This window comes from Sarcophilus harrisii, chromosome 3 (assembly GCF_902635505.1).
Source record: "Sarcophilus harrisii chromosome 3, mSarHar1.11, whole genome shotgun sequence".
Taxonomy (NCBI): domain Eukaryota; kingdom Metazoa; phylum Chordata; class Mammalia; order Dasyuromorphia; family Dasyuridae; genus Sarcophilus; species Sarcophilus harrisii.
The window spans coordinates 349,517,348-349,538,789 of NC_045428.1; the positions used below are offsets into that span (position 1 = coordinate 349,517,348).

Sequence of the window (21,442 nt, forward strand, 5' to 3'; positions counted from 1 at the left end):
GTCTTAATCTGGTCTTTCATTCATAAATAATATCACCATGGCCTTTATGTCTTTTTAATTTTCACTGATCTCTAGGATTCACTCAACAGTGGTCATCAAATTCCTCTTTTAAACCCATTGATCCTTTGATTTGATGATAGTTCACTATTGTGAATGATTTCCTACCTTTCTTATTGTTCCTTCATTTTTTGGTTTTAGGTAACTGCTATGCTTCTTTATCTTTATGAGTAATATCTGAAGCTCAGGATGTGGCTGTCCTTTTTTTTCTACAGTCTCATAAACAAAAATATATTTCCAATGTCTTCAAATATCTCTGTTCTAATGACTCCTATTTTCTCTGTTGAGCTCCAAACTCAAATTATATTAGGCATTTTTATTTTGATATCTTTTATTTACCTCAGGATCAAAATATATGATTAAGTATTTTCTACCATTAAAAGAAAAGGGCAAATGATATGGATAAGACAGTAAAACAATTGAATAAATTTGGAATTGATTAGATGACCAGCCTCAAAAGATCTTTTAGATTAGTTCAATTTCAGCATGACAAGAGAGGTCTCCAGAATCTATACTTGGCTATGCAGCAACATTTTTATCAATGATTTGGGAAAAAATACAAATGTCTCATCAAATTTATAGATGATTAAAAAGTTGGATAGGAGGGATAACTAATACATTGGATGACAAAATCAGTATCCACATGCTTCTTGATAGACTAATACATTTGGCTGGTTATATTAAGATTAAATTCATTAGAAATAAATATAAAATATAAAAAATAAATATCTTGGAGTTTTAGAAGGACATAAATGGTATGACATGGCAGCCACAACAGCTAGTGCAATCTTGAACAGCAGTAAGAGGAGCATAGCTTTTAGGAAAAGGGAGGTGAAAGTCACACTGGAGTCTGATTTTGTCAGATCTTGTTGTCTTGTGAAAATGAGAATTATAAAAAAAAGTCATAGGGTTGTTTGAGGAGGGCAGTAACATGATACCATTGACCTTTGAGAGAAAAGTTCGAGACCATATAAGAAAAATATGAATGTTTCCTTGCCAATAATACAGTTGAATACAGATATGGGTAATTACGCTGGATTGTACCCAGAGTGGGACAACCTACTGATTGTAAAGAACCTTGAGTCCTTGTCATACAGGCATGTTTAACCTTTAAAAAATAGGATGAGAAGGTGTATAATAGTTATCTTCATGTATATGAAAGTGTAGGCTGTGAAGAATGAATCAGATTTGTACTCTTTTACCCTAAAAGACAAAATAGGCTGGAAACTGAAGAGGCTAATTTAAGGTTGGTACCAAGAAAAACTTCCTAATAATTAAAACTGCCTCTAAAGTGGAATGAGTTATTTTGAGGAGAGAAGTTTCTCTTCTTGGTCTTCAGGCAGTTTGTCAGCCATAGTAAGGTATGTTGTAGTAAGGATCTATTTCATGTATAAATTGTACTGAATAGTCTTAGAAGTTCCTTCCAACTGTCAAATTTTGTGACTATAAATTAATTTTCTTAATCCTCTCTTTATATTCGGCTTTTTATTTAAATGTTCCTATCTTTGTCCATGGAAAATACTACCACCTCCCCATCTATCTATAAGCTTAAAGTTAATTGATATCCTTGATATCATCCTTAATATCATAGGCCACAAAATTCTGTGGACTTTATTAAGAATACCCAGATAAACTATAAAGGACATGTGAAGAAAGATGCTATCTGCATGCAAAAAAATTTTTTTTAAATAGAAATATGTATATAGCATAAGTTGACATATATATATGTATATATATATATATATATATATATATATATATATATATATATATTTGTGTATGTACGACTATCTGTGTCTAGTATCTCTAGGGCAGGAGAGGGGGAAAGGAAGAAAGAAAAAAGAAATTTACATGATAATTAATTTTATTGTACTTTTGAAAGGATTAGCAAATTGTACATAATAGATTTGCAATTTCATGTATAAGCAGCTTTTTTATTGCACTATGCTATGGAAATGCTTACATTATTCCATAAATCAATTTTTTAAAAGTTCTGTGAATTTTCTATTTGAAAAGCTTCCTTATATCTATCTTTTTACTTCTTTTCCTATTGCCATCCCCTTAATACAGGTTCTCTGGATTACTCATCTAGATAAAAACAAATGCCTTTAATTAGATTCCCTTACTTCACCTTCTCTTCTTTTAAAATATATCTTATATAGTATAGTATATTTATTCTCTTTAAACAATTCTTTCATCATATCATTTACCTTTTCTAAAACTCAAATGTTTCTCCATTTTCTATCATGTTAAGTCTTAGCTCCACTATCTGGCTTTAAAGGCTCTTCAAAATCTGACCCCTCTATAATTTATTGGTCCTCACTTTTCACTTCTCCCAAAAATCTACCCTTTATCTAGTTTTCTCAGTTCCTTACTACCCTCCAAAGGATATCATTCTCATTATTGTTTCCAAAGCTATCTTTGCATATACTTTTTTGTTTATTGTGTCACCTAGTGTATTTCTTTACTACACCAACTTCAGTGCTTCGCCCTCAGTCCTATCTATTCCTACACAAATTTAGCAAATACTACACATTATTTGTTAATGTGTTTTGCCCTTTAATTTGATTGTAATGTTCATGAGGGCAGGAAATCATGTCTTAGTATATCTTACTATGCCTTTCAGACTACACAACACATCATAAAATACTTGATTGACATAATATTACATTTGAAAACTTAGAAACAATGAAGTGGTTCACCTTATTTGTAGAATTTTCTTAATATTGTTTTAATAGAACTTAATCTTTTCTATATACCTGTTTCTCTCAGAGAGCCATCCCTTTAAACAAACCAAAAAAAGAGGGAGGAAAAGCAGTTCAGTCATTATTTTTAGCATTCCACATCACAAGGGTGAGATGCCTTCTTATCTTGTGGATTGACTTGGTCATTTTAATTTTGCAGCATTCACCTTTACTTGTTTTTTGATGAATTCCTATATCTGTTGTTATAATTATAAGGGAAAAGAGAGAACCTTAAATATAACAAAAATGAGGGCCTATCTGTGGTGAAGGCCGTTCTAATGTGTGGTTTAAAAGGAGACACAAGGATATCTCTTCTCACTCCACCTCCACTTTTCCAAAAGATACTTTTATTCTTACCAGAAAGGGAACCAGAAAATAGGGGCCTGAGTTTCCTTAACTGTAAAATTAGGACCATAATATCACCTACCTACTAAGGTTATTACTATTTGCAAAATTCTTGGCATAGTGAATGGTACATAGAAAGCACTTAATGGATTCTTCTTTCCTCCTTCCTCACTTCCTTCTCTCTCCCTTCCTTCACTCCCTTTCTTCTTTCATTCTTTCTTCTCTTCCCTCCTTTCTTCCTTCTTCCCTCCTTCCCTCCTTTTCTCCTTCCCACCCTTCTTCCTTCTTTCCTTCCTTCCTTTTTTCCTTCCTTCCTTCTTTCCTTCCTTTCCCTTCTTTCCTACTCCTTGCTTCCTTCCTTTTTTCTTTCCTTTCCTTCCTTCCTACCTTCCCTCCTTTGCTCCTTCCTTCTCTCCTTTCTTCCCTCCTTCCCTCATGTTTATCTGCCTAGTTTATGAATTCCCTTTCTCCCTAAAATTTGCTATCTCCTCTACTACAGCATTTCTATCTTTGCTTATCAATGTGATCTTTTGCACATGATTAGTACACGAAATATCCAATTCAACAACTTCTAGCAGAGTTCCCTAGATGATCTCATTGCTGTCTTCTTTTATTCAGAATATTCCTATCCTATTTTCATCTACAGCATTTATAATAAACTGCAGGGAACATTCAAATCTAGGGTAAGTTCCTTCTGTAGTGACACTCATCTTTGAGACTGATCTAATAATGGTCCTGGGATGATCAGGTGCTACTATTTTATGGAGAGGGATTAGGACAGCAATGAGTTAATACTTATATCCTACTCTTTTGTGATCAATGGCTGTTCATAGGAAGAAAACTAATTTTCCCTATTTAAAAAAATACATTCCATCTTGTAGCCAACAGGCTCATGAGAGACACCTCCCTGTTTCATGAAAAGGAGAAGACAAGGTTTTGGACCACATGCCCTGCATGCTAATCATGGTACAGGAACAGGAAGATGTTCTTAAGAATATGTGATTGCTTAATAGTAATCAGATGGTGAATTTTCCAAAACCTCATAATAAATACCTCAAGTAGATATCTCCTCAGGCAGAAAAACTTCAGTTTTTTCAGGGCAATTGTCTCTTTCTTCTACCTTTCTTCTCTAGAAATGCAGAAGGAAAATAATCATGTTTATATAACTTGAAATCTTTATCTTTCTTTTTTATCCCTTCTTCCTTCTTTTTTGTGAAAAGAATGTAAATAAGAAATCTTTGCAAATAACCCCGCAGGAGTCAAAAGAACATGGCAGGTTTTAGAAAATCCTCTGCTCCCCCCAGAGAAGGATGACTCAATGAACAGCTATAATGGCTTAGGGCAAAATCTGCAGCTGCAGATTTCACCTTTAGAGCTTGATATCATTTTATGGATTAATTAATATTTGTGAAGGGCTTTGAAGTTGAAAGGCATTCAATATGCGTTACGTGTCCTTATTTTAAAACAAAAGAGAGAATATTTCTCCGAAATAGCATGTGATCAGGCCAGACTTTTCTTCAAATTTAACAATTGCTAATAGTCTTGCTGTCAACTATAGCCATACTTGGTAGTATCTGAAGGGGGAAAATGCTTTTCTTAGCAAGTCTTGAAGCTGACACATAGACTTGTTGTTTTAGTTTAATCATTTTTACAAGTGTCTGACCCTTTGAGAGCTGTTTTGGACAAAGTTACTGCAATGGCTCACCGTTTCCTTCTCCAGCTCATTTTACAAATGAGAAAAAAGGAGGCACAGGGTCATAAATCTAGTATCTGAGACCAGATTTGAACTCAGATCTTCCTGACTGCACTCTACCCACTGTGCCATCTACCTGCCCCAAAGGGAAAGATAGGATTTCTAAAAATAGAGCAGTTTTAAATCTTTCTCCTTCCATCTCAGTTTTCTCATCTGTAAAATGACCGGTTTAAAGGAAATCTGTGTGACACAGGGGAAAGAACACTGGCTCTGGAATAAGCCTGAATTCCAATCTCATTCTGTCAATTATTACTTCCTTGGGCTTGACCAGTCACAACTTCCCTGAAATTGTTTTTTTATCTGTAAAATGAAGGAATTTCACCATATGACTTTGAAATCCCTGTTAACTCTAAATGTACCATCCTAAAATGACCTCTAAAATCCCACGAGGTTCTAATTATCTAATTAAACTCAAGAAAAAATATTTTTACTGTGTATTCCAATTATGATGGTATAAACCTGAAATCAAGCCGTAGGCTTTCCCGGATTCAGGAATTTTGAGCCTCAGTGCAAGATGCTAATCAAGTGTCAACACTAAGTTTGGTAATTACGTGGTGAGCATCCTGTACTGAGAGCCACTAGACTTGAAGATTTTCTAGAGAGGAAAGGTAGAAGAAAGGGACAATTCCCCTGAAAAAACTGAAGTCTTTCTGACTGAGGAGATAACTACTTGAGGATATTTATTATGAGGTTTTTTGAGATGACCTGGCCAGACAGAAAACAGAACAAGGTAAAGTTCATGGGCCAATCAATAGTCCTTTGAACTTCCTAGACTAAGTAAACTCAAGAGACTTAGTCTTTAAAAAAAGTATTGACTACACTGACTACCTTTAAGATAATGTGTTAGGTACCTGGAATATAAAGGACTGGAAACAAGATTGTCCCTGCCTTCAAGGAGTCTGTATTCTAATGGGAAAATTAAATGAAATAATATTTATAAAATTGTTATCATAAGAGCAAGGCATATAGCAGGTGTTTAATAAATCATTGTTCCCACCACCTTTCATTGAAAAGATACCAGATTGATTTAATTAGAATTGTATTTCTTTGCCTAGGTAAAATGGGCCATTCTTTGCCTCAATTCCCACTTGGTCTTAATCACTAAATGGTTGCAACTCATGAGACCTGTTGAATTCTTTACCTTAAAGAAGCTGAGATTTCCCATGGCATCCAGAGCCATCTTCAGTCATCCTGATCCATAATTGACTCCTAGACCCAGATGGCTCTGGTGGGGAAAGTGAGGCAGATGACCTGGAACAGCTCTCCCTCATTTTGTACATCAAGGTATCACCTCCCTGATATCATGGCCCTCTTTGATTACAACAGACAAACAACAATAATGTATGTACAGATAAATAGACGCAAGTTTCTTTAAAAGAAAAGAATATTAATCAGGAAAGACTTTTCAGAAGCATCTTAGCAAAACCTGAAGATAAGGATTGTAAGAAACTGACAGGCAATTAGGAAAGAGTACTCTTCAAATAGGCAGATAGGAAGAATAGTAGATGCATTATTGGGCCCAGTCAGGAAAACTGGAGTTTAAATCCAGCCTCACATACTTAATTGTTGTCTGGTTCGATTTTCTTATTTATAAAATAGGGATAATACTAGCACCTGTTTCCTTATGAGGATCAGACAAGATAATATTTGTAAAGCACTTAGAGGAGGGAAGTGGTTCAACTCTAGCCTCAAACACTTACTAGCTCTCTGATCCCGGACAAGTAACTTTGCTTCAGTTTCCTCATCTAAAAAGTGAATTAGATAAAAAATTGACAAACCACTCTTTGCCAAGAAAATTCCAAATGGAGTCATGAAGAGTTGGATACCACTGAAAAACAACTGAATATCAACAGCATTTACTATAGTGCCTGACTCATTAAGTGAGAATTTAATAAATATTTGTTCTCTTCCTTTCCCTTTTAATAGGTATGTGATTAAGGGTTTTGTAGGGGTGAATATCAAAAATTATCCATGTATATATTTTGAAAATAAAAAGATATATATATTTAAAAGTAATGTCAGAGGTCGGTTTCAAATCCTATAGCTTTAGTTTAAAAAAAAAAATCATTGGAGGGCTAACAATGTCAATATGACTGAAAGGATATGTGTATATTTAAATGTGTATGTTGTATGTGTGTATATACATACCTACATATATGTGGCTGTAATCTTATATATAATCTTTTTACAAATAAAATGGCTGTATATGTTATCAAAAATATGTATGTGATTATAGCTTAAAATGTGGGATTAATTTACCCATAAAATAGAAATGGATAACAGAAGAGATTAAAAATCTGAATTCAATAACATATTGCTTTCAGGAAATACAATAAAAATGGGAGATATATTCAGATAAAATAAAGAGCTGGAGTGGAATTTATTTTGTAAAAAATCATGAATAGCGATCATGATAGCAAACAAAATTAAAGCCAAAATAGATTTAATTAACAGAGAAAAATTAAAAAAAAACTATACTATGTGTCACTAATATTATTTTATGTTGTTTTTTTACATGACTAATATGGAAATATATTTAACATGTTTGTACATGTAAAACCTGAATCAGATAGTTTGCTGTCTTGGGAGGGAGGATGAAAGGAAGAGAAGAAGAAAAAAATCAAGACTGAAAAAAATCACAAGAAAGAGAAATCAAATAAAAATGAAAATAGTATGATTCAATCTGTATTTAAGTCTTCATAGTTATTTTTCTGGCTTTTTCCCTTACAAAATTATTTTGTATCATTGTATTGCTTCTACTGCCTTTTAAAATCTGCCCTTCCTTTTATCACAACTTCTTTCTCCTTCTAATTCCCCACTGAGTATATAGATTTCTGTATCTAATATAATCTACATATGTACACACAATACATATATAAACATCTATCTATATGTGCACATATTAACATACACATATGTGATATATGTGTGTATGTATAGACACATATACACATGTTCTTCCTTTTTTGACCAATTCACATCATCATTTCTCTCACCATTTCTCATTCTACTGTAAAAGCTCTTCCTTGGATATCTCTTTTATGTGAGAAATAAATTCTCACATATATTCATTTTTTTTTCCCCTTTTTTACCAAGGTGCTAATTTTATGTTAATAATTTCCTTGTATGTTTTTCTTAATTTGTTAAAATGTTATTATTTATATAGTTGAGCATTTTAAATAATTGAGTTCTGACTTCTGTCCTTCCTATCTAGCTTTCTCTGACTTGGTAGACAAGAAATGTGATATCAATTGTACATGTGAATTCATTCAAAACAAAAATATTTCCTAATTAGTCATGTTGCAAAAAAGCAAGAAAAAGTGAAAAAACTGTTTCAATTTACATTCAAATTCCATCAGACCTTTCTCTGTGGGTAATATTTTCATCATAATTCCTTTCGAATTGTTTTGAATTACTGTATTAATCAGAATATCTAAGTAATTTATTATTGATCATCATATAGTAATGCTATTAATTGTGCACAGTATTTTCTTAATTCTACTTACTTTATACTAGTTTACATAAATCTTCCCAAGTTTTTTCTGAAACCATCTTGCTCATTATTTCTTATAGCACAACAGTATTCTATCACAATAATATACCACAATTTGTTCAATCGTTTCCCAATTAAGGGGCATCCCCTCTATTTCCAATTCTTTCCATTAGAAAAATAGTTGCTACAAGTATTTTTGTACAGATAGCTAATTTTCCTTTTTCTTTGACTTCTTTGGGATCTGACTATAGTAGTAGGAGTGATGAATCCAATAGTAATAGCCCTTTTGATTATAATTATAATTATATGATGATTAGATAAGTTCACTGCTTCAACAATGCTTTGGTATGCCAATTTTCCCACTTCTCCAATATTTATCATATTCCTTTTTTGTCATAGTAGGATGTGAAATGGTACCTCAAGAGTTGTCTTAATTTTTATCTTTCTAATCAATAGTGATTTAATGCACTTTTTTTTTCATATGGCTAGAGATAGTTTTGACTTCTTCTGAAAACTGTTCATATCCTCTGACCATTTATTAATTGGAGAATGATTTATATTCTTACAAATTTGACTCAGTTCTCTATATATTTAAGAAATGAGATCTTTATTGGAGCAATTTGCTGTCAAAATTCCCACCTCCCTCCAGTTTTCTCCTTTCTTTCTAATCTTGCTTGCATTGGTTTAGTGTAAAAGCTTTTTTAATTTAGCGCACTTAAAATCACCCATTTTATATCCTGTGATCCCCTCTATCTCTCTTATTTGTCCATAGATTCTTCCCTTTTTCATAGATGTGAGAGGTAAAACTTCACATGCTCGCCTAATTTTATCTCACTTGTTTTCCCAATTTTTTTTCTTTTGACACTTTTATTTAAATTTTAAAATATTTTTTGACTCTTCTAGGAAGTCTTGTTGAGTCCAATTCATATTTTTTCCTTTAATGTTTTGATTGTAGCAGTTTTGATATCATTGTCTTCTGAGTTTGTCTTGATCTTCTCTGTCAACATTGTAGCTTTTTATGGTCAGGTTCTTTTTGTCGTTGCTGTTTGTTCATTTTTCCAACTTATTTCTTGATTTTGAGCTTCATGTTAACATTGGGATCTGATGGACCAAAAACAAGCTTCAGGCCTTTTTTGAATTGCTCTTTTAGGAACTAGGCCTCTGGGTTTGGAAGTTTTTAAGCATTTGCAAGGTGTTAATCCAGGGAAAGGTATGGTCAGTGGTCCCCAGCAATCACAGGCAATACTGCTCCCCATGGCCCCTGTTCCCTTGGACCACAAGCAATATTATTTTCCAGGATCTTTGATCCCTTGTAACTGTAAGAACTATTCTCCACTCTAACTGGGACCCAGAAGTGAGTATAGACAGTGGATTTACCACAAAGGGCTTTATCCTGTGTCGAGTGCTTGCCCAGGGCTCCAATGTAGTCTTTTTCCGGCCAGTTCCCTGATCACCTTACCATCTCTGGTTTGAGAACTCTCAAAGTTACTTCTGTTGTTGCTGCCTTTAAGACCAATAGCTTGTGTTTCCACCATGTTTGCTCTGAATTGTCCACAAACCTCTCTCTCCAACCTCCTAAGTTGTTTGGGAACTAGAAAATGTCTTACACAACATATTATTGACTCTTCTCCAGAATTCAATTTTAGGTATTATTTCAGTTTTCTGGAAGGGAATGTTGATAAAATTCTACTTCATGCCTTCTATAACTTTTTTTTAATTATAGCTTTTTATTTAAAGATATATGCATGGGTAATTTTTCAACATTGACAATTGCAAACCTTTTGTTCCAACTTTTCCCCTCCTTCCTCCCACCCTTTCCCCCAGATGGCAGGTTGACCAATATATGTTAAATATGTTATAGTATAAGTTAAATACAATATAAGTATACATGTCCATACAGTTATTTTGCTGTACAAAAAGAATCAGACTTTGAAACTGTGTACAGTTAACCTGTGAAGGAAATAAAAAATGCAGGTGGACAAAAATAAAGGAATTTGGAATTCTATGTAGTGGTTCATAGTCATCTCCCAGAGTTCTTTTGCTGGGTGTAGCTGGTCTCCTATAACTTTTTAAAAATGTCAGGTATTCTTCTACTTCCTACACTGCAGTAACTCTCTACGGAAGTGATTCTCAAAGGGTTTGCCATAGGGTTCAGATTGCAAACATTTACCAGATGAGTAATAAGAAAATGAAACAAAAAAATGCAACAAAAGCAACAAAAGATAGCTCTTTTATGAATCTTGGCAGTGAAGGTAAGGGAAAATATAAAATGATATAACTTGAGGAGATGATGAGATTAAATTAAGAGTTGTTGTTTATTTTGTTCTTTTTTTTTAAGGATAGGAATTTGAACATTTTTAGTGGGCAGAAAATCAGGAGCCAGTAGATAGAATGAGACTGAAAATAGGTTTGAAGGAATGATGGATAAAGCAGTCTCTTGGAAGTTGTGGGAGGGAATGAAGCCAAATCTAAAACAACAATTAACCTTGACAAAGTGAAAACACACCAACATAGAGACTGGTAGATTATAGTAACAAAACTTATTTCCTCTTTTTGTAGCATCAAAGTACCATAACTTCTCCTTCATTAGGTACTTCTCCATTTGCAATTAATGTACAGTGAAAGTAGAAGCAACCAGCAAATCCAGGGATATTGAGCCACTCATTACTTCCTTTCCCATTAAGTTATAAGAGACAATTAAATTTCCAGTAAGATATTGCCCAGGACAGAAATGGGTGGGGCATTATCCCTGAATATCAGACTGAAGTTCTACATATCTTGAGCAGAGATGCAAAAAGACATTGAGAATGGTGGAAAGGAGGATTTAAGGAGAGGAAAGATGTAGAGAGGGTATCATCCCACACTTCATAAATCAATAACAAAGAAAGGCATCTTCAACTGTTGTTTACCTTTTGAACCAAACCTTTGATTATCCAAGTTACCATTCTATGTGGTGGTAGAAAAAAAAATGTAGCTCACTGGTTTAAAAATGAAAGCCTCATTAAAAAGACTCATAAGGGCTTCTTAGACATCAAATAGCTCTTCCAAAACAACATTTTGATGAGTTAAGGCTAAATGAGTCAGAAACATACGGATTAAATTTCCCTTGAAATACTCAAGGGTTTTAAAATGAAGGAGGAAAGCACTTGGCAAAACATAATCAGTGCTTTGCCAAACCCAAAACATTTGAAAAATGGTTCAAGACATTTTGCCGAACCCTAAAGCCTGCCAGGTTCTCCCATCTCTGGCTTTAAAATAATAGACTATGAGCAAAAATCTATTCTCAACCTACGGACATCCAGTAGGATCAACTGGCATATACCTGAGCTTTGGATTTAACAGCTTATATTGGATAATCCTTTGTTGAATATTATTCTTCATATTTCCCAGATAATTTTTCTGAGATAACCTCTGTACCTTATTAAGGAACTTAGGATTCACTTACTTTTATTTTTCTTCAAATAGACACACACTTCATCCTATTTAAACATTAAGTCTAGAGGATTCTGTTATTGTATATGCCTTTAATGAACTGGACTTTATTTTTGAGCAAAGAGGAAGATTATTACAAAAGTATAAAACTTTTTTAAAAAAGACCTTATTGTTTATGTACAGGAGCTCTCAATGTTTCTTTTGGGAGGCCTTTGTTTTTGCTTGCTTGTTTTAATAAAGGAGAGTCACCACCACTTCTATGCCATACACCTGGCCAGCATAGCCAGAACAGCAGGAGAAACAGCTGTAGAGAAGGGCAAGGAGGAGACAAAAAAACAGATAAAAAACAATGGATAAAAAGGCAGGAGAGGAACAGCAAGGAGCAAAAGCAACAGCTGAAAATGGAGCACCTGCAAAGCAATGAAAGAGAGGAGGGAAAAACCAACTTTTCCTGGGATCCCTCTGGAAGAGTAAAGACAAGGGAAATATGAGAAAGAAAGTATAGAAGTAGAGTTGGAATAGAATGAAATAACTTCTCTTCCCTTTCAATTTCTTTATTTTATTATTTATTTATTTTAACTGGCTATTTTACTTTAAATGAGAATATTACAGCAAACCTGACCCTGTCCCTGAAATTGAGGCAATAATAAAAAAAAAAAATATGGATTAAAACATATCCAAAGATTTTCTACAGTAAGTATCAAAATGATTCCTGAATAAGCTTAGGAAACTTTGTGGTCTAATTAAAGCTCATTCTAACATCATTCCTGCAGTACTTAGAGACTTGGGGCTGGAATAAGTCTTTTGCAGGCTGTGAGTTAATGCCGAATGAATGGGTTTGAGTGAATTGGGAATGGGGTCATAAAATTTGATCTGTCTGACTCAACCAGTATACCCTTAATGGTAAACAATGGAGCAAGATTGGTATTTCTTGGTTCCTGCCTATCCCAGTGACTTATTACAAATTAGACAGAACAATATATTTCTTCTACATCATTTGATTGCAATTGGTAGATATGGCCTAATTGCAGAATTTATAGACAATTCAGCTCAGCACTAAAAATACTGGCCTCAGCCACAGTCTAAAGAATAGTTTTAAAAATTTGTGTTGTGTGAGGAGAAGGGCTGGCAGACATTGTTTTATTTTGTTTTATTTCCCCCCCCCTTTTTTTTTATTTAATCATATGCAGAGTTACAGAGCACTACCAGAGATGTTGGCTTGAAATGAAATGGAACAAAATCACTATGATGTTTTTATTATGGCTAAGACCCTCATCCCCAATCCATTCAATGAATATTTATTAAGTGCATATTATCTGCAAAACAAGGGCTAAATAATGTAAAACATAAGAGAGACAGACAGACAGACAAATTGTCTTTAAGGGTTTTATGGTTTAATAGCAGTGATAAGGGGATACCATATAACTATAGTCAAATAGCCCATAAATGTGTAAAATGTTTAAAATAAAGTGAATTGTTCTAATGGAGTAGGAAAAAAATTCTAGTTTGAAAGATCAGAGATAGTATTGGCATTTGCCCTGAGACTTTAGAGTAAGGCTGGGAAATACTTCAACAAGTGAAAATGAGGTAAGCACTTAATTAATGGGATTCAAAATATCTGGCAAACGCATACTTTATTCTTCTATTTAGTTTGCTATTTCTCAGGCTAATTACTCATTTCAGTAAAGACTTCTGCTTTACTAAATATATTAGCATAGGAATATATACTTTCATTTCACAAAAGTACTTACATTTTGAGCCTTTTATTCCAATTCAGGAAATTAAGAACACCTTAAGAAACAGATTTTGTACTGTGATCAAGAAACAGGATCTTCATTAGATAAACAAATTATTGCTTTTGGAAGTAGAAAGCTAATTCACTGAATTTTTTCTCTTTCCTTAGATTTTAGCTAAAATTTAATTTTCAGTTCAATTGATGAGATACACACATATACTTTTATTACTGTTATATTAGTTACAGTTACAAGACAAAAAAGAATTAACTATTTGATAAAGTAATCAAAGTAATGTATTAACAGTGACTTGAAACCAATTAAATATTCCATTTTTAATATAAGTTAATTGTCCACCAGTTTTGAATTGGGTTTTTGAGAACATCTTTTGGCCCTGTAGTGCAGAAAGAAGATAATTGACCTATATGATCAGACGTCATGGATTCTTACTCAGCTGTTTCATTAATTAACTGGGTGATCTTGGGCATGTTGTTGTTTCCATTTAGTTTTAGACTATATGACATTTAAGGTCCCTATCAACCCTGCAATTGTAAGCCCATGTGGGGTAGAAAACTTCAAAGAGCTGATCATAAAAATGGTCCATTTACCTCTAGATAACTTAAATCTGCTCTGGAGTAAGCTATTTACTTGCAGAAGAGCAAAATGCAATGTTCCTGGGTGAATGATAGCTGAAGAGTAAGGGAAAGCCCATTTATATGTTTTTTTTGATCGACGTTATCTTAGGTAGGGTCCTTGCCTATACACAAAGAGGATAAGGTTCAATCCCTGCTTTCAAGGAGGTTAGAATATAGCTGGGATGACAGAATTGGCAAACTTTTAGGCAAAGAATTTGAAAGCTGTAGTGTTGCCATAGTTCAGAATGTAAGTGTAAGAGGAGTTCAGAGCCAAAGAAACACAAATGAAATATTTTCCTGTCCACCTACCTATATATTTTTCCCCTGTGCCTTAAATACATCTTCTCCTCACCTCCTGCTTAAAATCCCTAGTTTGCTTTAATGCTCAGAATAAGCATTACCTCCTAGAGAAGGCCTTTCCTGAAAACCTATGCTGCTATTACATCTCTAGAATTATTGTGTATGTATTTGTAAGTGTATATGCTGTCTCTACAGTAGAAGATAAGAACAAGAATTGTCATTTTTTGTCTTTGTTTCCTCAGGAACTAGAATTTTGTCTGTTATAGTAAGGATATGTTTATAAATGTGTTTGATTTATTATTATAAATGTGTTTGATCAATGCATACATATATTCAAAGTATAATCAACAAGCTTTTATTATATGCTATATAAGACACAGAGTGTCCTCACATAGCCGAATTCCTTAATATTAACAGAAATTATGAATGTTTATTAGCTTAGATTAGGCTTTCTGTGTGTGACAATTATGTTTGAGGAGTCACTGTATATAACAATGAAATGTCTAACAGAATTGTATTAAATAGTTTATGTTATGTTGTATGTTGGAAATATCTATTCATGACCAGTATTCTTTCCCACTTTATGTACAAGTAAAGTTGTGTTTTCTTTTTACCTTTCCCTTGAAACTTGAAATCAACGATTACAGTCTTTCTTACAGATGCTATCTGGGTTCATCTATATGCTACTATAGATTATATACTACTATAGATGCTTTTCTTCAATGATTACTCTCACTTTAATTTGATGTTCACTAGCTGTTGGGAGATCCTGATGTTTTCAATTCTTCATATAGTCTTCTCAGTGGTAGACTAGCTGATGCGTAAGATTTCATAGTTGGCAATCTTGTCCTGCACTTAAGTCAAATAGACTCAATAAGGCCATTCATGAAATGGCTCAAGAAGCCAAACAAAATATCTGATATTAGGCCATATCTCATAGTTACACAGTAGTATAAAGCATACATGTCAAACTCAAATGGCCACTAATCCATACATAAGTAACCCTGTGGACCACATACTGGCTTAGTTTTAAAATGTTAATATTATTTATATTTATATTTCATTGTATTTTTATTTATTTCTTAAGTATTTCCCAATTACATTTTATTCTGGTTTAAGTTACTGAATATAGACTGCATGTGCAGTTTCATTTGGTCTAGAATAGGAGTTTTTATTTGTGTATCTATGTGTGTGGATGTGTGATAGACACCTTTGGAAATCTGGTGAAGTCTAATGCTACTATAGTTTTTTGAATATGTTCAAAACTGAAGGCAAAGCTAAATTTAGATTTGAGGTAAGTTTATCCATATTCACGACATTCTGAATTGTATACATGGACCTCTTGGGGGAAGTAGCTGAAGACCCAGCTTAAAAAGCTTAGTTTAGTTTAGTACTAAGTTATATAGTAAGTGGATCTAATTTGGTGTTTTAAATAACTTCCATTAGGATAAACATAGGGCAAGATTTAATAACATAAAGAAGCTGCTAGAATTGCTGAGATTTATATGCCTAATCCAATCAACTATGATGCTTGCTTTTCATATCAAATCTGTCTTTTTCTTAAGTAGAATATAATATTCCCCAATATAAAGAAATAAATTATAATTTGACTTCCTGATCTTTTAGTTTCTTTCTGGCTTTAAATTCTATTGCTATGTATTTCTTGTAGTTTTATTATAATTTGTCTTCTTTCCACAATATCTTCTCTTCTAAAATATGTGAATTGTGTTTATATACCTCTTCAATTTGTATACCATGAATACTTACTTTCTCCTTCTTACACTAGCTTGTATCTCATATTTCCTTTTTGGAGCAGGAAATAGGCTTCTTGCTGTTTCCTTACCTTGTCAACACAACCATGCATAGGTGAGAACAGAGACTAAAGGAAATCACACTGTGTACAACCTTATTTCCTTACCTCCACAGAATTTTTATTACAAGTGTGTTACTACAGTTAAATGAGCCTGAAGATTAGCCTCACTAGGATATTCATAAGTTATATGCAATCCAGGAAGTATAAATTGAAGTGTGAATGAGAATCTAAACACAGTGATCATGATGATTCCTTCCAACAAGAGCTCTAAGTACTTCTTTTCATGTTCTCATAAAGAAGTTATTATAAACACCTCAATTCTTTCCTCCCCTTTCTCTTCATCTACCATTTTTCCATCAGTCAATATTTTTGAAAAATGAAAGTTTTTTTTCAAGATAGGATCAGTCATTTTTTGTAACGAGTTATACATTTTTGTACTTCTTTTCTCTATAAATCTAGATTTTTGTTACTTTCACTTTCTCTCCAAACATGCTTAAATTGAACCAATGTATTTTTCTGTGGTTACATTTCACCATATTCAGCAAAAAAAAACCCAGCTTGGCCTCCATAATGTTAATTGTTGATCAGAACGATCTTTTAATAGATTTCCAGAGAAGTCCATGAATAAGAAAAAATATATATATAAAGATCACAGAGAGAAAAAAAACTTTCTATAGTGTCAGGACCAATAAAACTCTCTGTTGTTATAAAATAATTCAGAAAATGGCTATTGGAACTTATGGGAAGTGAAGTCAATATAGAAAGACCCCATGTTAATTTTATGAATCCATCTTGACTGTCATCACTATTAGCAAAGCAGCAGGGTGTAGTAGAGGAAAAAAAAACTGTAGAGGGCCAGAACTCTGGAGAAGTATACTTGAAATAAGATGTTAACTCAGTAGAATTGATGAGATGATGATTCTCTGGTTCACATATGTACTTAGTATTTAGTATGGTGACTTTAATGGTTCTCTAGTTCACACATAATCAGTATGCTATAATAATGTAATTGTAATAGGATTTTTAAGGGCTGAGAAAGACTGGAAAGGGGACATTCCATCCTTGACCAGTCTTTTGGTGGCTGTCCTGCCTTCATCACTTCTCCATTAAGACCAAGGACTTGGGCTGATCTCGAGGACCTCCAGAAAGCTAGCCCAAACATTATTTAAAAACCCCACAAATAAACACACACTAGAATTGGAATCCAAAAAACTGGGTTCAGGTCAGTCGTAGCTTTCCCATATGTGATCTTTATTAAGCAAGTCACTTAACAATTCTACGCCTCAACTTCCTAATTGAAAATAAAAATTCAGATAATATCTGCATTACCACATAATAATATTTGCATTATTTCTCAGCCAAGGGCTATTTTTATTTTTAAAGAGTATTTTGTAACTATCAAGCCATCATCACAATTATTATTAGGGATAGACTTATAAAAAATTGCCTATATCTCTACTGTGCATTTCTGTCTTCCTTATTCTATTATAACCCTTAGTTCAAATATTTTTACTTATTGTTTGGGCTACCAATAACTTCATAAGTCAGTCTGTTGCTTTCATTATCTTCCCATCCTCTATACCACCATGTAAGTATCTTTCTAATATAGATATTGACTCACTATGCTCAAATCTTTGCTCAAGATCCTTGGTTGGCTTTTCCTTTGTCTACCAGGTAAAGTACCCAAAGCTTAGCCCATCATTCAGCAGCTTTTACAAGCCTGGCTCTAACTTACCTTTCCATGCATATTTTCATTCACATACTGAATGAAATCCTTGTCCTTCTGTGTCTTTTATTTTTGCTTTTGCACACACTTTCCCCACATGACAATAACACAGTACCCTGCCATCCACATCAAGTAACAACTTTCTCATTCTTCCAAACCAGTGCAATCTTAGGACTTTCTAACCTCTAGTATGTACCTAACTCAAACCTTTTTTTTTTTCTTTATAATATCCCATTTATCCTGTGCAATGTTTGTACAAATTTATTTACTTATCATCTCTCCTATTTGATTGTGAGTCCTTTGAGGGCAGGAGCTATCTTTTATCTTTTTTGAATCCTTAATGCTTAGTACAATGTCTGGTACATAGTAGATACTTATCCAATGTTTATCAATTTATTGTTTTCTAATTAATATCATAGTGATGAATCTATAACTATATACAATCTTCCCCCTTCCTCACTATTACTGTATTTTTTCTTCAGAATACAGATTATTTTTCATCTCAGCATCCTACTATCCACAGTATGGATAATTTTTATTATTGTTTATTCATTTTTCAGTCATGTCTGAGTCGCCACAACCCCTTTTGAGATTTTCTTGGCAAAGATAGTGCAGTGGTTTGCCATTTCCTTCTTCAGCTCATTTTATAGATGGGGAAACTGAGGCAAACAGAGTAAAGTGACTGGCCTAAAGTCATATAGCTAGTGTCTGAGACCAGATTTGAACAGACTTCTAGGTCCAGAGCTCTATCTACTGCAGCACCTGGCTGACACAGGTATGAATGGTACCTTACATATGTCAGGCAGTTAATAAATGATTGCTGATTTGAATGGATTTGAATTATCCATTGTGATATGAATATTTCACTGCAGAGCAGAATGTCCTCAAATTATCTGCAACTACCTATCAGAGAGTTTGGTAATATGGTGGATAGAGTGCCAGACCTAGAGTGAGGAAGATTTACTTCCTGAGTCCAAATTTGTCTTCAGACACTTACTAGTTAAGGAAACCTGGGTATTTCACTTAATCTGTTTGCCTCAGTTTTTTTATCTGCAAAATGAACTGGAGAGGGAGATGGCAAATCATTCCATTATCTTTGCCAAGAAAACCCCCCAAAGTGTCACGGCGTCAGTCACAACTGGAGAATTACTGAAAAAACACTACCTATTAAAGAGCCTGAATCTATCCATTTGAGATTCATTCCTTTGGGCTATTATATCATAGGGGAAGTGGGTACTCATATTGAAATAAAAAAATATATTAAGCTATTTCAGAATTTTGCAATGACTTTGCTAATGTGGTAAACTTCAGAAATTAGAAAGAATTATTGAATATCAAGGAGTACACTATCAAAAGTATAAAAGAGGGAAAAATAATATTGAAAAACTAAATATTGTCTCATGAAGAAAGAAGCAACTTTTTTTTAGTTGGAAAAGTGCTACTCCATAAGTGCATATTTATTAAGTAACTATTATTTTCAGTGCACTGTATTGGTAGTATAAAGTGGAACAAAACTAGGAAGGAAATGAAATATCCAATTATCAAAAATCAAAACCTAAAGAGAACTGTATTTCTAACTATTCATCAGTAATTCAAGGGGTTCTTAAATGATAATTCAGTCAACCTGGCACTTCCTAAGGTCCAGGGAAAGAGAAAATGAGTCTCATTCCAGTAACAGCAGGTATAAAAGGAGGGAAGGATAGGCACTTTATTATGGTTCATTTTATCATTTTGAAACAATTATGCAAACAAAAGACTTCAGTGTTGATTCACATAAAACAAAAATGAAGGTATAGCCCACAAATCATTCCAAAATCGATCAATCTATCTCTTAGTGTATTTAACTACTTGGAAAGGATATGACCTTACAGGCACTTGTGATAAGCTATATGTGCATTATTAATGAAGTCTATGACAGGACACTTCCTTCCTGATAAAGACTCTTGAAAGAAATAGGTTCATTCAAACTAATAATGCATAAGAGTCTGCCATGTGTTTAACATTTACATTTTTCTTGCAGATGGTTGAAAAAGAAGGATATCTCCAAAAAGCTAAAATTGCAGATGGAGGGAAGAAACTAAGGTATTAAAGAATCTTAATTTGATGTGTCATGTAATTGATGTGGTCTCTTCATTCAGATCATTAAACCTGTGTATGACTGCCATTGTTTGGGTATTGTAAGGTATTGAATAATTACTGTCATTTTCTACTCACCTATCATCATTATCATCATAATTATTCACTATATTTTGTTCGGCTGCAGGAAACATACAAATGGGTGTTTCATGACTATTGGGAACTTGCAATCTAAATAGATGAGAACCTTTCTTTCCATTTGTTTATAAAATTGATGGTTTGGGTGATTAATGTTTGCATTTAGTGATAAATGCATGCTTTAAAAGGTGGCAGAACCAATAAGGAGCCCTGTTATTTTGAATCTGATTCACCAATATAAAGGGTCTGGTTGCTAGGGTGGACAAAATGTAATGTTCATAAAAGTAGCCTACAAATTGTGAAGAACAAATTTCAAAAGGTTCACAATAAAGGCAGGTAGAACCCCATGGACTAAAATTCTTTGAGGATAGAGCCCAGATAGGATGAGAAACCCTCAAGAATAAAATTCTGAAGGGAAGAAGAGAAAGAATTAGAATTAAGAAGAAAAACAGAAGCCCTATGATGAGATATATGTGGATTTGCAGAGGGGAATCACTAAGCAATTTTGATAAAATGACATGTGTGAAAGAAAGGAAAGTAAGAGTTGACAATAGATCAAAATTATAAAAGTGTTGTACATTTCTGAAACCATAGTGTCAGGGCTACTGAAGTTCAAAGTTGGATGACGCTAAGGAAATAAGCCAACATAGGGGAAAAAAAAGACAAGGTCAAATAAGAAAAAGGACTATCACTTCAAATACATGGAACTTGAAATTGGAAATAAGAGAAAAAGAATTATTCAACTCCTATTTTATTTCAGTTTTCTTTGAATTGAGAATAATTTTTCACCTAACAAGAATAAAACAAAAATAGTTAATAAAAAAGTTGGTAAGTAGGAAGAGAGGAAAATATTAATTACTGTTGATGAGATTGAGTCATCAAATCCAGATGAATTGCACTTTCTGGTACTGAAAAAATCTGGGGAAAAATGTAATTTTTGAGCTATCTTTGAAAGATCCTGAAGAATAAGAATAAGAGATACTACAATAATAGAAAAGAGTAATTTTTTTTTCAATTTTTGAAAACAAAAGAGAATGTCTGCAAATTGTACGACTATACAGTGAACTTGAGTTTGTTGTCTGATGCAATTTTGGAGTTAGTCTAAAATTATGAGGTATAACAAAAATAAATATATCTTTTTACATTTGTTTTTTTAAAAAAATCAATATATGGATGCCCATCAATTAGAGAATGGTT

The 21,442-nt window shown here is 33.3% G+C and overlaps 1 protein-coding gene across 2 annotated transcripts in view; it reads left to right on the top strand.

The window, feature by feature from the left end:
* ARHGAP15 (Rho GTPase activating protein 15) overlaps nt 1-21,442 on the top strand; it is an 818,783-nt gene that overhangs the window by 115,466 nt on the left and 681,875 nt on the right. For both annotated transcript variants that reach the window (XM_031963678.1, XM_031963679.1), the window contains exon 4: nt 20,052-20,113. In XM_031963678.1, coding sequence (XP_031819538.1) covers nt 20,052-20,113 — 62 coding nt within the window. The remainder of the gene's footprint in view (nt 1-20,051; nt 20,114-21,442) is intronic.